Source organism: Lethenteron reissneri, chromosome 24 (assembly GCF_015708825.2).
Source record: "Lethenteron reissneri isolate LAM-NWPU_2019-01 chromosome 24, ASM1570882v1, whole genome shotgun sequence".
Taxonomy (NCBI): Eukaryota; Metazoa; Chordata; class Hyperoartia; order Petromyzontiformes; family Petromyzontidae; genus Lethenteron; species Lethenteron reissneri.
The window spans coordinates 10,443,064-10,457,287 of NC_083802.1; the positions used below are offsets into that span (position 1 = coordinate 10,443,064).

General features: G+C 43.1%; 1 protein-coding gene across 2 annotated transcripts in view; it reads right to left on the reverse strand.

Annotated features, from left to right (window-relative positions):
• The window catches only part of LOC133346572 (serine incorporator 5-like), a 55,825-nt gene extending 41,896 nt beyond the window's left edge, over nt 1-13,929 (reverse strand). The window contains exons 1-5 of one of the 2 annotated variants that reach the window (XM_061558230.1): nt 13,752-13,929; nt 6,482-6,649; nt 4,666-4,844; nt 2,342-2,424; nt 986-1,079 (exon numbers count right to left, since the gene is read on the reverse strand). In XM_061558230.1, the coding sequence (XP_061414214.1) occupies nt 986-1,079; nt 2,342-2,424; nt 4,666-4,844; nt 6,482-6,649; nt 13,752-13,778 (551 nt within the window). In that variant the 5' untranslated portion in view covers nt 13,779-13,929. The remainder of the gene's footprint in view (nt 1-985; nt 1,080-2,341; nt 2,425-4,665; nt 4,845-6,481; nt 6,650-13,751) is intronic. The other variant, XM_061558231.1, reaches the window with a different exon arrangement.
• Nucleotides 13,930-14,224: the final 295 nt, after the last annotated feature.

Here is a 14,224-nt window from a genome sequence, read left to right on the forward strand (position 1 = left end):
AGTGACGGACTTGTGTGGCAGGAACTGTAATTTAGACCAGGTGGGCCCTGTACCTTTACCTTCAACTTGGGGCGTACGCCGCTAATTAAGAGTTCAGTCGCTTTTTTAGTTGGACAAGAAACAAATCAGCAGTGTGACAGCGACAAGTGTTCCGTTTATTTATAAATGTCTCGTGTCAGCGGTAATGTCTAAATTGAGTAAGTAATGAAAAAAAGAGGTGACGAGAGTCACTGGAAATGACCCGCAGAGGCTCAATCACGAACCCAGTTCTCATTTCATATCAGAGTATCATCCACACTCGATCTTACACAGGTCACACACCATTTCACATCAAGCGAGGCAACCTTGAACCAATTTTGTACTTCACCAAGTGTCAATGGTATCGAGTGGCGTGGTTAACCCAATACTATCGGATAGCCCAGCGCTGTTGTCAGGGTCTGTCACACAGATGAGCTACTGCAAAATGCATAGTTTACACTTCAAAGAGGCTTTTGTGCTATATTACTGAAGACCCAGTTTAGTTTAATCCAGTCTAAGGTTTAAATACAGGAACCTGGCCTTCCATTAATCTGCAAGGCACATTGGCTGACGGATTAAATGTTATTTTCCTGGTCACATTTTACAAGTAGCTTGGTATTATTACATTGGCCACACCTAACATTGGCATTCTCAAATGCCTTGCTAAGCTGCAGAATACCAGATTTTCAAGCCCCAGCTTGGATACCGGTTTGGAATGTTGTCTCCGACAAACACGGGTTATATCTATTAAAGCTTCTGTCCGATTTTGTTGTTGGATATCGGTTTTGATGAACTAGTTCCATCTTGCTGTCACTTTCTCAGTGAGTAACAGTGTATCTTTACATTGTTTATTCCGATGAATAGATGTACATGGAAATAATAAAGACAGGTCTTGAAAATATATTCACCATACCATTTTTGTGCGTGTTTTTTGAAAGTTACATTATTGCCGTCGAAAATTACTCACCAGTTTTTGTTCCAGGAGTGAGCAAACTCGATGAGAAGAATGAGCTGAATGAGGATGAACAGGAAACCTCCAACCATCCCAATATACTGCCACACTGTCAACACACAACAAATAAACCAGCTTTTAATTTGATGTACACTGCATTGGTAGTATAAGACAACGACGACTCATGCATTACAGCCTTTTGTCAATCCGATGCTGGAGGAAAGCCTCCCCACAATGTTGGTGGTTGTTTAACCATACTTCACCACACTGCTCAGTGCCAGTTGGTTAAGATGTGGTATAGGGTGGGGGGGGAGACGGGGGGCAGGTCGTGCCCAAGACCAGATTCAGATATCATTCGTAGGTGATGCTTGCGATGGCTGGGTATTGAACTAAGCTCGGCAGGTTCATAGGTCAGTGTGCCGCCCGATGCCACCATCGCTACGCCCAACAAATGTGTACAGTACTGTAAAAAAACAACACTATAATTCCGCATGTAAAGTAAATGCAAGATTCGACACATTACGAGCAAAAGACAATGATTGTAAAACTTTCTATCAATGTGTATATGGTAAATGTACCTTAAACTGTACAGTACCAAGTTATTGGCAGAAAACGCTAATAATTTAAGGAACACCAATTCGAATCACTCTACTTTAGTTACAGAACTAGAATCTTTTCAAATGAAAAAAAATTGTATTTTCAGTCTCCAGTAGCATATATCCATCATCAGTAAACAGGTAACAATGAATCCATTCACTCTTACGCTTATAATACCTGGATTGAATAATACATTTTAACTATTGAACATATACGCTTTATGCCGATTATATGCAAATTACGAATTATATACTATACATTGAGGCTAATGATGAGATTAAGTGATTTCAGAAGGAGTTCTGTGATATCTCGTTTCACTGGACCGTTCTTGAACATGTGGCAATGCACTGCTCGGCAAGTTTACATTTGTTTGGCTGTATAAGGTGACGCTTATAGTGCAAATGGGATAACATTCGGATTTTTTGTTTGTTTCAATTGCTATGGTGGAATGAATAGTTACATGTCAAATTAAAGTTATTCCTGCACGACGTACAGTCGCAAACCACGTGTAAATGCATTCTGCAATGAAATCAGTTTTCTTTGTTACAACACTGCCATCTATAGGCCCAATAGTACAATTACACCACTGCGAATGAATAATTCGTGGAGTTGTGAAATAAACGAAAATGTGAACACGTTTAGTCTGCTTATTAATTATGTTCTTCAATTCAACTACTTCACGCAACAATCGTTGCTGAGGAAACTAATACAGGAAATTAAGTGTGGTGCTTGCTGCTGATTCAACCTCATTTTGGGGTGCGATTTTCTCCTTACCTTTTAGAAAGGTGTTCTGATCTGGAATAAAGAATGCCCCTGCACAAAATCCTGCCAGCATGAGGAACTTCAAAAACCAAAACCTAGGAAAAGGACACGCGTTTATCCATGTTAATTAATTACTGTACAGGCAATACACAATAATTTTTACTCACATATGCTGTTGAAAATACCAGTTACAACACTTGTAAATTCATGTTCTCATTCATGTCAACTCTTTTTTCAACCACAACAAAAAAGCATAGCTCCCAAATACATGACAATTTGTTTTCTCTGTTCAAACTGAATAATGTCTCGTATATTATTAGCCTTCTGTATACTTTTCACTTTATACATGTGTAGTGACATGGAATTAATCACTATGGCGTGTTGCGCTGGTTGCTGGCAGAGAAGGGGATCTGCTGTTGTAGTAGCCCTGTCTGCCAGCAGGTCACGTGATAAGCCGGAGAAAGGGATGTGGGGCAAAGGTGACAGAGGGGGCACGTGAGGTAAAGCCCAGGAACCTTCTAGTAGGTTCTAGAAGGGGGGCATGGCCGAAGCCGGAGCGAGGCCACGCTGGGTGGATATAAGTATAACCCGTAAAAACAAAGTTTTTCACTCTAAATCCTTTATATGCGTGGCGGCTAGAGTCCTCTCGTCCTCTGGCTTGAGATGGCTGCCACCTATGGGTCAGATGATTGTCTGCAGTATTAAACAATTGGTAATTAAATATTTAATTTGTTTTCCCTAAACAGTGTAACATTTTGGAAAAAAATTTCACGAACATTAATTGTCTCGCACAACGAGTCTGTGTGCAAAATGTCAGCTCGATTGGATCAAGGGAAGTGGGTTAAAAAACGACCGAAAGGTTTGCACGGTCGTAAGCAAGCAAGCAAGTGAACTTAATATAAAGGATTTAAAAAGGGGGATCCCTGAGCAAGAACCGTCGTGCTGCTGGAGTCTTGACCGTCTTCACCTCCTCGGCATTGTTAGTCAGGTAGCCTGTTAGCTGTCCTGACCATAGTGTAGTTACTCCTTGTACCTGTGAAGGCTATAATAAATAGAGTGCCTCCTACTATTAGTGTCTCTCAGTGACTCACTACACATGTCAATGGTCAGTATATTTTCACAGTAACGTTGATATTATGTTCTACACCAGCTGCAATAAAGTTACTCCCGCTTGGCTGGCAATGCAAGAGTCGGTTAATAACAAAACAGACACACTGTTGTGGCTTAAATGAGTCACCTACATTTTTACCAAAGAAAAGCAGTTTGGTTGTCAGAATTCACATGAATGACCTGCAAATGTGTTCAAGTAGTAATATAATGCCCACAATTCACTGCATTTTAAAAAGGTATTTTTAAATAATACATTTTCGTGACGTGTGCTACCCAAGCTCGTTTACTTTTCTTAAGTCAATATAAATATAATGGTGTATGTTCTCTCATCAATGTGTTCATCTTTCCGTCTCAGTCTAGCTCCCAAGCATGTACATTTCCATGCTAATTACACACTTTTCAGGTCTTTGTTCCATTAAAATGTTCAGTGTCCATGTTTATTATCCACGTGTCATAGCAGGTATTATGCACTGGGTGCTTAAAATATCTGGTATTCTGCAGCTTATTAAGGGATTTTAGAATGCCAATTACCAGTCTAATTCTAATGATGATCACTGGTCACTACTGCATCAGACTCAGGTGTACACCATATGCAAGGCTGGTCATCAAGATCAGCTACATTTACTCTCGTAAGCAACTTATTTCAGGGTTCATAACGGGGCAAGAAAAAAAACCTGGCAGCACATGTGCATGCCCCAGTTCCACGTGCAGTAGTATTACTCTGGTGACCACACACCGCTGTCGGCATCCTGTATTGGCCAAGTTTCACTCCATGTGGTTTGCATTCAATGTTGATTATTAATTAGATGCAGTGCTATCGTGTACTCCATGTGGAGCGCTGCATGTACCAGTGTTCAGCAATAAACATGGTTGAACATATTGGATGCATTTCCTAGCTGCATGTAACTTTTTAAGCAATGACTAAAACGCTACCTATACCGCAGATCATTAACCGTAGAAGAGTTCAATTACATATGTATTTTATTTGCATGGGAAACTGGGAAAGTGCAAAAAATACAAGCACTACAGAAGAAAAGGCTAATAGCAAAGCACATATACAGTACAAGAAAAATAATTACATGCAACAGTGACAAAATACCTAAAACACATATGGGCAAACTGGTTCATGATTTAAAAAAAACACCTTATACAGTATTATGAATTTGTATGAACAGAAAATTATCATTAATTTGTTAACAATCATTAATGGTCACACAAGCACAAACCCGTTGTGTATGTAGGAGCGGCAGTCTTTGCTCGTCTTCACGTTGATGAGAATGATGGCGAAAAGGAAGAAGAAGGCCGACATCCCAAAGCAGACTTTGTACACCGCCGAGTAGCCAACCAGCTTCTCACAGTCCACGCCGGCCTGGATGGCGTTGCAGAAGTCCGAGTAAAAGGGCACCTTTTGGAAATAAAGGGAGATATACAGAATGAAGGACGAAATGTGTGGTGCACTTATTCACACTCATGAATACAGTATATATCATAGAGCCTGGCTTACACAGTGAAATAATCCTAGCCAGTTCAAAGAGAGTTGTGCGTGCCACTTGGTTCTATAAATGAGGCAGGCTCTTCTGCTTGAGCAGCTTTAATACAGCCATGTGCAAAGTAAAAAATAACCCGTAAAACAAAGCTTTTCACTATAAATCCTTTATATGCGTGGCGGCTAGAGTCCTCTCGTCCTCTGGCTTGAGATGGCTGCCACCTATGGGTCAGATGATTGCCTGCCACCATTAAGCAATTGGTAATTCAATATAAAAAAAAATTCCTAAAATGTAGAAAATTTAGGAAAAAAAATTTCACGAAAATAAATTGTCACGCACAACGAGTCTGTGTGCAAAATATCAGCTCGATTGGATCACGGGAAGTGGGTTAAAAAACGACCGAAAGATTTGCACGGTCGTAAGTGCGCAAGCAAGTGAACTTAATATAAAGGATTTAAAAAGGAACCATGTTTTAGTCATCAACAGGCATTCATAGTTATCATTAGATATGACAAAATCCACTGCTGAAGGACCCCCCCCCCCAAGCTGTTGCCATCTCTCACGATCCTGCGATACAATAAACCACCTAAGCACCTGCACATGAGCTGAATTGATTGATGTCTCACCGGTGGATGTCAGAGGGCAAGTTTCACGTTCCTATTTCTCCGTGTTATTTCAAGCACATGGCTATCCATGTTTCTTTGTGCACTAATATAAATCTTCTCCATCATGAGCCTCTCAACCTAATCAATTTGAGTCTGATCTACTTCAATAGCAGTACTATGTATACATATTGTGCTATTTTCCAGTTCAGTCCCTCCAACAGATATCTTACTTTATGGGTTTTATAATATATAACAAGACTTTCAAATAGGTGCCTATGACTACAACACCATTTGTCTTCACATGGAAAATACTTGCAAAATAAATTATTGATGAAATAAGGACATATGTAGAGTTTAGAATTTTCCAAATATTAGTTATATTATCGTATGCAAGCACTGTATTAATAATTTTAAAAAATGTAAATAAACAGGTGAAAGTTCTACAAAGGGGAAATGAGTGTCACCACTGAAGTACATTGTACCACATTTTCAATCCATCAAAAAAACTGTTAAAATGACCAACTCTTAAGTCCAAAATCAAATTAAGTGCTATAGAGCATTGGATGTTGCTGTAATGTAATGGTTATCACACTAAACTTGCACTTAATCCCCTGGCGTGGCAGTTGAAACAATGGCCGCGTTTCTTAAATTTCTCCATCCGCCTTTGTCCATCCAGCAATATATTTGGATTCACCACAGCTAGTCGAACTGCAGGTCGCGTGTGGTGGGGTAAAGTGTGGGCACTCCCACTTCTTCGAAGACCTCTGGTTGGTGTGGAAGAGTAGGTCCTATAGAGAGGCTCTCTCGAGCTCCCTCTAGTGGAGGCCCTTCCACCAGCAGTGGCATAAACAAGAAATTGCAGGGTGGGACCTTTACATATTTAAATTTTACCGCAGGATATAACGTAACTTTACACGCCAGTGACCGAAAAGTCAAAGCGCCGAACGCACATTGTTTTTCAGCGACTCGGAGATGGTTGGGGCCAGCATGAGACAGCAGACGATGGTGCCCAAGATGTGGTAGAATGTGTACATGATGCGCGAGCCCGTCGACTCCTTGATGGTGGGGCAGCATGCGCAGCATAGCGAGCAGGCGGTCGATCCGAAGCAACATGCCACCTGCACGCCAATACGAATGAAGGGCAGGAAGATGTACAATAACACGAGTTAGCATAAGTACATGACACCAAGCAGGCACAAAAATAACGTTGAAAAAGGAGTTGGTTATCATCATCCACGATCATGATCATTCATATACGTGTGATAAGAACAAAATTATTAGACCTATTTACTAAAAACATTTTTACAGAAATGAAGTACATCGCACCTCCGATTAGCACGGTGGGCTACGTACAGTGCAAAAGAAGTTCAACATACATACATGACCTCAATCTCCATATATATAAAAGGCAAAGTTGTGAATATGTGTGTCTGTTCAACATGTTTAGCGTACTTCCCGACATGCAATAAACTTGAAATTTGCCATGTGGGTACTTTCCAGACTGGACACCGTGCAAAAATTATGAAAATATATTTTTTTTTTGGGGGGGGGGGGGGGTCGGGCTCAATAATGCATATATTTTTTGCAAGGCAATTGAGCTGTGACGTCAAATCTGTCACGTGACCCGCGCACGTGGAAGCGTAACGCATTGTAGTGTAGCGGGTAGCGCACTGCGCTATGAACCCGGTGACACGAGTTCGATTCCCGCTCACAGCCACCACCGGTGACGATTATTTGAACCGGTCCTGGGCCTCCCCTAGGTCGACTCAGCCTCAAAACGAGTAACTGCTGTGGTGTGAACATCGCCACTGGGGAGACAAAGGTGGCCGGGCGTGGTGGATCCAAGTCCCGGGCGAAGCCAGGTAGTACAGCTAGTTTTACTTCTATAATGAGCCAAGAATGTCTGTGTGTCCAGCGCGTGACGTCACTCCACGTCGACCAGCCCCCCTCATTAATAATCATGAGCAGGTGACGTCACTCCACATGGTGGGGTGAGGCGCCTCCTCGCCCCTCCTCGGCGTCAACTCACAACCCTCACTACAAAGGCAGAACCCTCACGTCACGCGATCTCCGTAACGCTGTTGATACGTAAAAAGGACATCATGATGAACAAGGGATTATAACTTTTAAATGAAATAAGTCTTACAAATTGCACGCGAATTGATGCAATGAACATCACGTCGCGGTCTGCTTTTTGCTTGCAAGTTTCCAATTTACTGAAATACACCCGTCCTTGGACGGGCAAAAGGCTAGGTATAAATCAATTCCTTTTACCTGGGGACCTATAACCCACAACTGCTATTATCCATGCTCCCAATTGATCTGGAGAAACTCCAGCTATTTCCACATACATTAGAATAGGAAGAATCAATCAGGAATTATTTTCAGATGGGCTTGGAAAGTAGGATCTGTCATAACTTCTCCCTCGCATCAAGACAATTGGGAGGTCACCATGTATGAATTTAGAATTTTTGTAATGACTGTCATAATACATTGCATTACAAGAACAACATGCCTATTTGCTCAAACCAGCATTGGGTGGCACTAATCTTAGTTGATCAACCCTAAGCAGTGGTGACACATGTCTGCATTATTACAGTAGGAGTCAGTCCACAGTTCTGTGCTTCACAGCTAGTGTGCCATGGCAGTCCCAGGTGTGCCGAGCGGTATTTTCAGAATTATGGGAAGAAATGTCAAAAGCCTCCACCCCCACCTCTCGCCATCCCCTCTGCATTGGTCATGCATAAAGAAGTATGGCAGACAGCCGTCAGCCCCCACTCCCAGCCCTCAACTCACAGACATGGAGACACACACAGACATGCAGAGACACGCAGAGACACGCACACGGAGATGGGCACACACAAACAGAAACACATGGAGACACACACACACGGAGACATTCAAACAACAAGAACAACCGTTTACCACTAAGTGCCAGTGAAGTCACCATGGTGCTTGTGCCATGCTAGGTGCACTTTGAGGCCACATGAAGTGTCGAAGGCCTGCTGGTAGGAGGTCAAAGAATAGATCCAGGTGTTAGGGGGTTGACCGACTGAGTCATCTCTGTGACCATCGTTGCTGGAGGGTGACTGCCTCTAACTCCCCAGCAGCATCCTTCACGAACTTCCTTCCACAGAGGCCAATCTTGACACTGCTGGTACCAGTCATCAGGAAGTCCAATCATCTCCACATCCTTATGTACCACTTCAGTCTATCTCTTCTCTAGCCTGTGCCACGCCCATTCAGCCCCATCTATCCAGACAGACAAAAGTTGTTTTGCTATGTAATCTTCATCACAGTCCACCTTAAATAGGTGTGCATATATTGATGTTCATTCTAGTTGTCTCAAAAAAATATTTGTTTAACTATTTATCAAACCTGTTATACACGACTACAGTACTAAGCTTTAATGTACTCAAGGTTCTAGGCCAGGGGTCGGCAACCAAAATAACAAGAAGAGCCATTTCTTTCCAATTCGGTACAAAATTCAGTGTTTCAAGAGCCGCAATGCATCTGAGTACGTACTCATCGTCAAGAAGCAGCCCGTAAAGAGCCGCATGCGGCTCCGGAGCCGTAGGTTGCCGACCCCTGTTCTAGGAAATTATATGTTTAATGCACGCTAGGTACATAGCTACTGCATGCTCTACTACAATACTGTGCCGTATTACCCGATTCAAAATAGATATAATTGTGGTGACATTTGATTGTTAATTGGCTTCTGTTCTCTGGCCTATCCAGGGTCAGGTACAAGTGGATTGTATGCACTCTGTGCGATTCAATTAATAATTACGACAGTGTAAATAAATCCGTTGCAGTTCCCCCTACACCTGATCTATTTTTAAAAAATGATCACAAACTGCTTTAACACCTCCGATTATCACGGTTGGCTACGTAGGGTGCGAAATAAGTTCAACATACATACCGTAGTTGGATGGGTGTGACAACTTCATACTTAAAATCATTATACAACCTCTATGGATTATTTCTAGATTTGAAGTTTTCGTGACTGCAAGGATCCATACTCTTTGTTTTTTTCGGTAAAGTCACGTAGGTGCTTCCGAAACGTCATGATTTATTTAATTTCATTAATTTATTTTATTTTTTATGTACTTGACTTTACCGAAAAAAAACAAAGAGTATCTACGGATTATTTTTTTTCCTTCCTAGAGCAAAAAAGCAGGACTTGGTTATTTCAAAAATAGAAAACAAAGTGGATGGCTGTTCATACCTGTCAACCCCTTATCAGTGGCTACCTTATTACAAACCAATTCAGACCTTATTGGTCACCCCGTGCCCTTGTAAATCTCAAAGTTCATCCTACAAAATCCCATCACAGGAGAGAAACACAATCAAACAATGGTTTCGTTGTTGCCCGTGTTGAAACGGTTGTACGCCGTATGGATCTGAAAACTCGAATTTCCCTGTACAAGAATACGGATAAACCGTATGGGTTGACAGCAATGGCTTTTGTTGAATTGGTGGGAAGGGGTTGGGGGCATACAACCCCAATGTGTATCCTCTGTTGCTCCTGTGATGCCACCAAAGCCTCGATCTGTTCCCGACTTATCCTCGGCTTATTACCGCTTCTGCCAAGCTGCACCAAGTCGCCCTCCCAACACCACCCCACACGGAACCGCCGTGCTCTTCTTAAGGATGTCACTTTTTCCGTGTAAGGTAAATAGGATTGTTGATCGTAATCCAACTACGCTGGAAGAGGCTGGAAGGGGGGGGGGGGCACATCTGCTTGGTCGAGCACATCACTTAGTGGCAGGTTGCGCAATATCTCGGCGAGCACGTTGGGAGGCAATGTTGCAGAGACTGGGCTCAAGAGGGGTGTGGGTGGCTGTGGTTGAACCGCATGGCAACACAAAGTCACATACCGTGTCAACACAGTTTAACACGTAGGCTTTCGCAACCAATATCATCCATGATAGAGGTTTTTTTTGGGTTGGATCGCGTAAATGTGTCGTTAAACCCGCCACCACCCGACACAGCCAACTTGTGAGGGTTGTCACGTAAACAGAACGTGGCCAATTCGTCACTAGTACAGCACACCGGTGTAGTGTATAGTTTAGTGTAGAATGGAGTATACTAGTACAGCACACCGGTGTAGTGTAGTGTATAGTGTAGTGTATAATAGTGTAGTGTGTAGTGTATTGTGTATAGTAGTGTATAGTGTAGTGTATAGTGGAGTATACTAGTACAGCACACCGGTGTGTTGGAGAGCCAAGCCACAACATTTACAATCTGAGTACGACGTTTCGCCAGTAATTACAACTAGCTTCATCAGGCGACAGCCAGATTTGTGGAGAAGTCTAACTATAAATATAAGGAACGAAACCAGTTGACGTCTCCACATATCTGGCTGTCGCCTGATGAAGCTAGTTGTAATTACTGGCGAAACGTCGTACTCGGATTGTAAATGTTGTGGCTTGGCTCTCTAACACACCGGTGTGCTGTACTAGTATACTCCACTATACACTACACTCCACTATACACTACACTATACACTACTATAAACAATGCACTACACTATACACTACACTATACACTAGACTACACCGGTGTGCTGTACTAGTGACGAATTGGGCACGTTCTGTTTACGTGACAACCCTTACTAGTTGTCTGTGTCGGGTGGTGGCGGGTTTTAACGACACATTTATATATTTACGCGATCTAACCCAAAAAAAACTCTTATCGTGTCAACCCACACGGTTTAGCCCGTGTTGTTGTACAGGGAAATAGAGTTTTCGGGTCCATACGGCATACAGCCGTTTCAATACGGGCAAATTTTATTTCTTTGTCTGTTTGTGTTTCTCCCTTGTGATGGGACTTTGTAGGATGAACGTTGAGACTTCTAAGGGGCACGGGGTGACCAATACGGTCTGAATCGGTCTATAATAAGGTCAGGAGGGCATTGCTCAGGGGTTGACGGCTATGAATGAAGTCATGGGGCCCACTCGATGCAAGATGACTCAACTCTTCCACCGCACCCACATGCTTGCTTGGCATGCTGTCGTCACACAAACGCACACACATTGTCACACAAACACACACACATCGTGGCATTTGATGACCGATTACACTTGGAAGAGAAAAAATAACTCGCATTCGTCAAGAACACTGTGGCCTTCAAAGGGTACGAATGTATAATGGGCGACGTTTCGGGGCAACAAGCCCTTCTTCATGGCACATACAACTTATTAAAGGCCACTGTTGCTGTGGACAAATGTATTGAGTTGGTTTTGTTGTTGTTAATTGTGCATCACCCAGTGCCAACGCAGCAGCAGCAGCATCAACCAAACAATGTGTTCATACTTGCTTGGGAGGCTGACGTATGGTATGAATGATTAACTAAAGGTGGCAGTAGTAGTAGTGGTGTGTTATTATGGTACAGAATGCCCAAAGGCAGATACTGTATCCAATTGTTGGGTGATGCTGACGTACAATACCGAACTGTACAGGCTGGTCCAGATGTCTTGTGGCCCCACCTTCCCCACTTAATTCTCAAAACAATTTCAAGTAAGGTTTATTTAAAACATTAATTAATATGCCGAAGGAAAAACAATGTTAGGAGCCAATTAAATTGGGGGTGGGTGGGGGGGGGGTCACAAGACAACTGGACCACCCTGTACACACCACCACCACCTGCCTAAGGAGGACATTGACAATGACTCTCTACTTACAGTCTTTCACAATCCCCAGATCGCATTACAACAATGACAGTCACTGCCACTTGTACAGACATTTGCAGAGTACAGTACTTTATCGATACACGTAGAGTACGATTTCTATCCGTGCACAAACACCTACAGCCCTTTAAATCACACGCCAGACCACCACACACAGGCCCCCCCCTTGTGCAATGGGAGACGGGTAACAACAATCATTCGTGATCTCATGCAATGTTGGTATAAGTTAGCGCATGCACACATGTGAAATGTGCATGCACACATGTGAAATGTGCACACGGTGTACTCGTAAGGTGTGTGATAATCAGGTGAAGGTGTGAGGTGTGCATTAAGACAGCACTGCAGCGAGGAGAGTGCAGTGTTGTACTCTACTCCTATGCTCCCGCATCTATGCTGCCGGCGTGGTGAAGCATGGGGAGGGGGGGGCATCTTCCTCTTCCTCGCCATCCAGCAGTGGATATGCCGAGGAGGGCCGTGTATTGCCATCATTAGTTACGACTTGTACATAATTACACTTCAAAAAACGAACTCGGTACGTGCCTTTTTTGGCAATAAAATAGATGTTAAGATGATCAAACACCAAACACAAACCTCACATCACTTGTGCATCAGCCACGCACGGACTCATTAGGGTGAAACATGCGACACCGTCAGTTTAATTAACACAGGAGGATTTCGCGACTAATATCATCCATGATGAGAGGTTTTTGGGTTAGATCGTGTACATGTATGTGTCGTTAAAACCACAAAGCGTGGTCAACACATCTACGCCTCCACGCATGGACAGAAACCAGGTGGACTTCTCCACAAATCTGGCTGTCGCCTGATGAAGCTGGTTGTAATTACTGGCGAAACGTCGTACTCAAGATTGTAAATGTTGTGGCTTGGCTCTCCAACACACCGGTGTGCTGTACTAGTATACTACTATACACAATACACTACTACACACTACACTATTATACACTACATTATACACTACACTGGTGTGCTGTACTAGTATACAGTACTCCACTATATACTACACTATACACAACTATACACAATACACTACTATACACTACACTATACACTACTATGCACTACACTATACACAACTATACACAATACACTACTATACACTACTATACACTACACTATACATAATACACTACACTACTACACACTGCACTACTATACACAATACACTACACTACTACACTATTATACACTACACTATACACTACTATACACACTACACTACTATACACTACACTACTATACACTACACTACACTACTACACACTACACTATACACTACTATACACACTACACTACTATACACAATACACTACACTACTATACACTATACACTACACCGGTGTGCTGTACTAGTGACGAATTAGCCACGCTCTGTTTACGTGACAACCCTTACCAGTTGGCTGTGTCGGGTGGTGGCGGGGTTTAACAACACATTTATATATTTATCTAACCCCCCATCCCCAAATGAAACCTCTAAGAAGGTTTCCCGTGTTTGTCCCGGAGCACTCACCTGGGCGAGGAGGCACGGCAGACACATGGCTCTTCTTCTCGTCGGCGGGGTCCCACGGACTCCACCACCGCCTTGAAAGGGTCGAGCCCAAAGTAATCCACCAGCAGACTCCCAAAGTAATCCACCAGCCCACTCCCCCCTAACTCCCAAAGTAATCCACCAGCCCACTCTCCCTAACTCCCAAAGTAATCCACTACAATACTCCCCCTAACTCCCAAAGTAATCCACCAGCCCACTCCCCCCTAACTCCCAAAGTAATCCACCAGCCCACTCCCCCTAACTCCCAAAGTAATCCACTACAATACTCCCCCTAACTCCAAAAGCAATCCACCAGCCTGCCCCTAACTCCCAAAGTAATCCACCAGACTCCCCTTACTTCCAAAGTAATCCACCACCAGCCTCCCCTAACTCCCAAAGCAATCCACCACCAGCCTCCCCTAACTCCCAAAGTAATCCACCACCAGCCTCCCTCT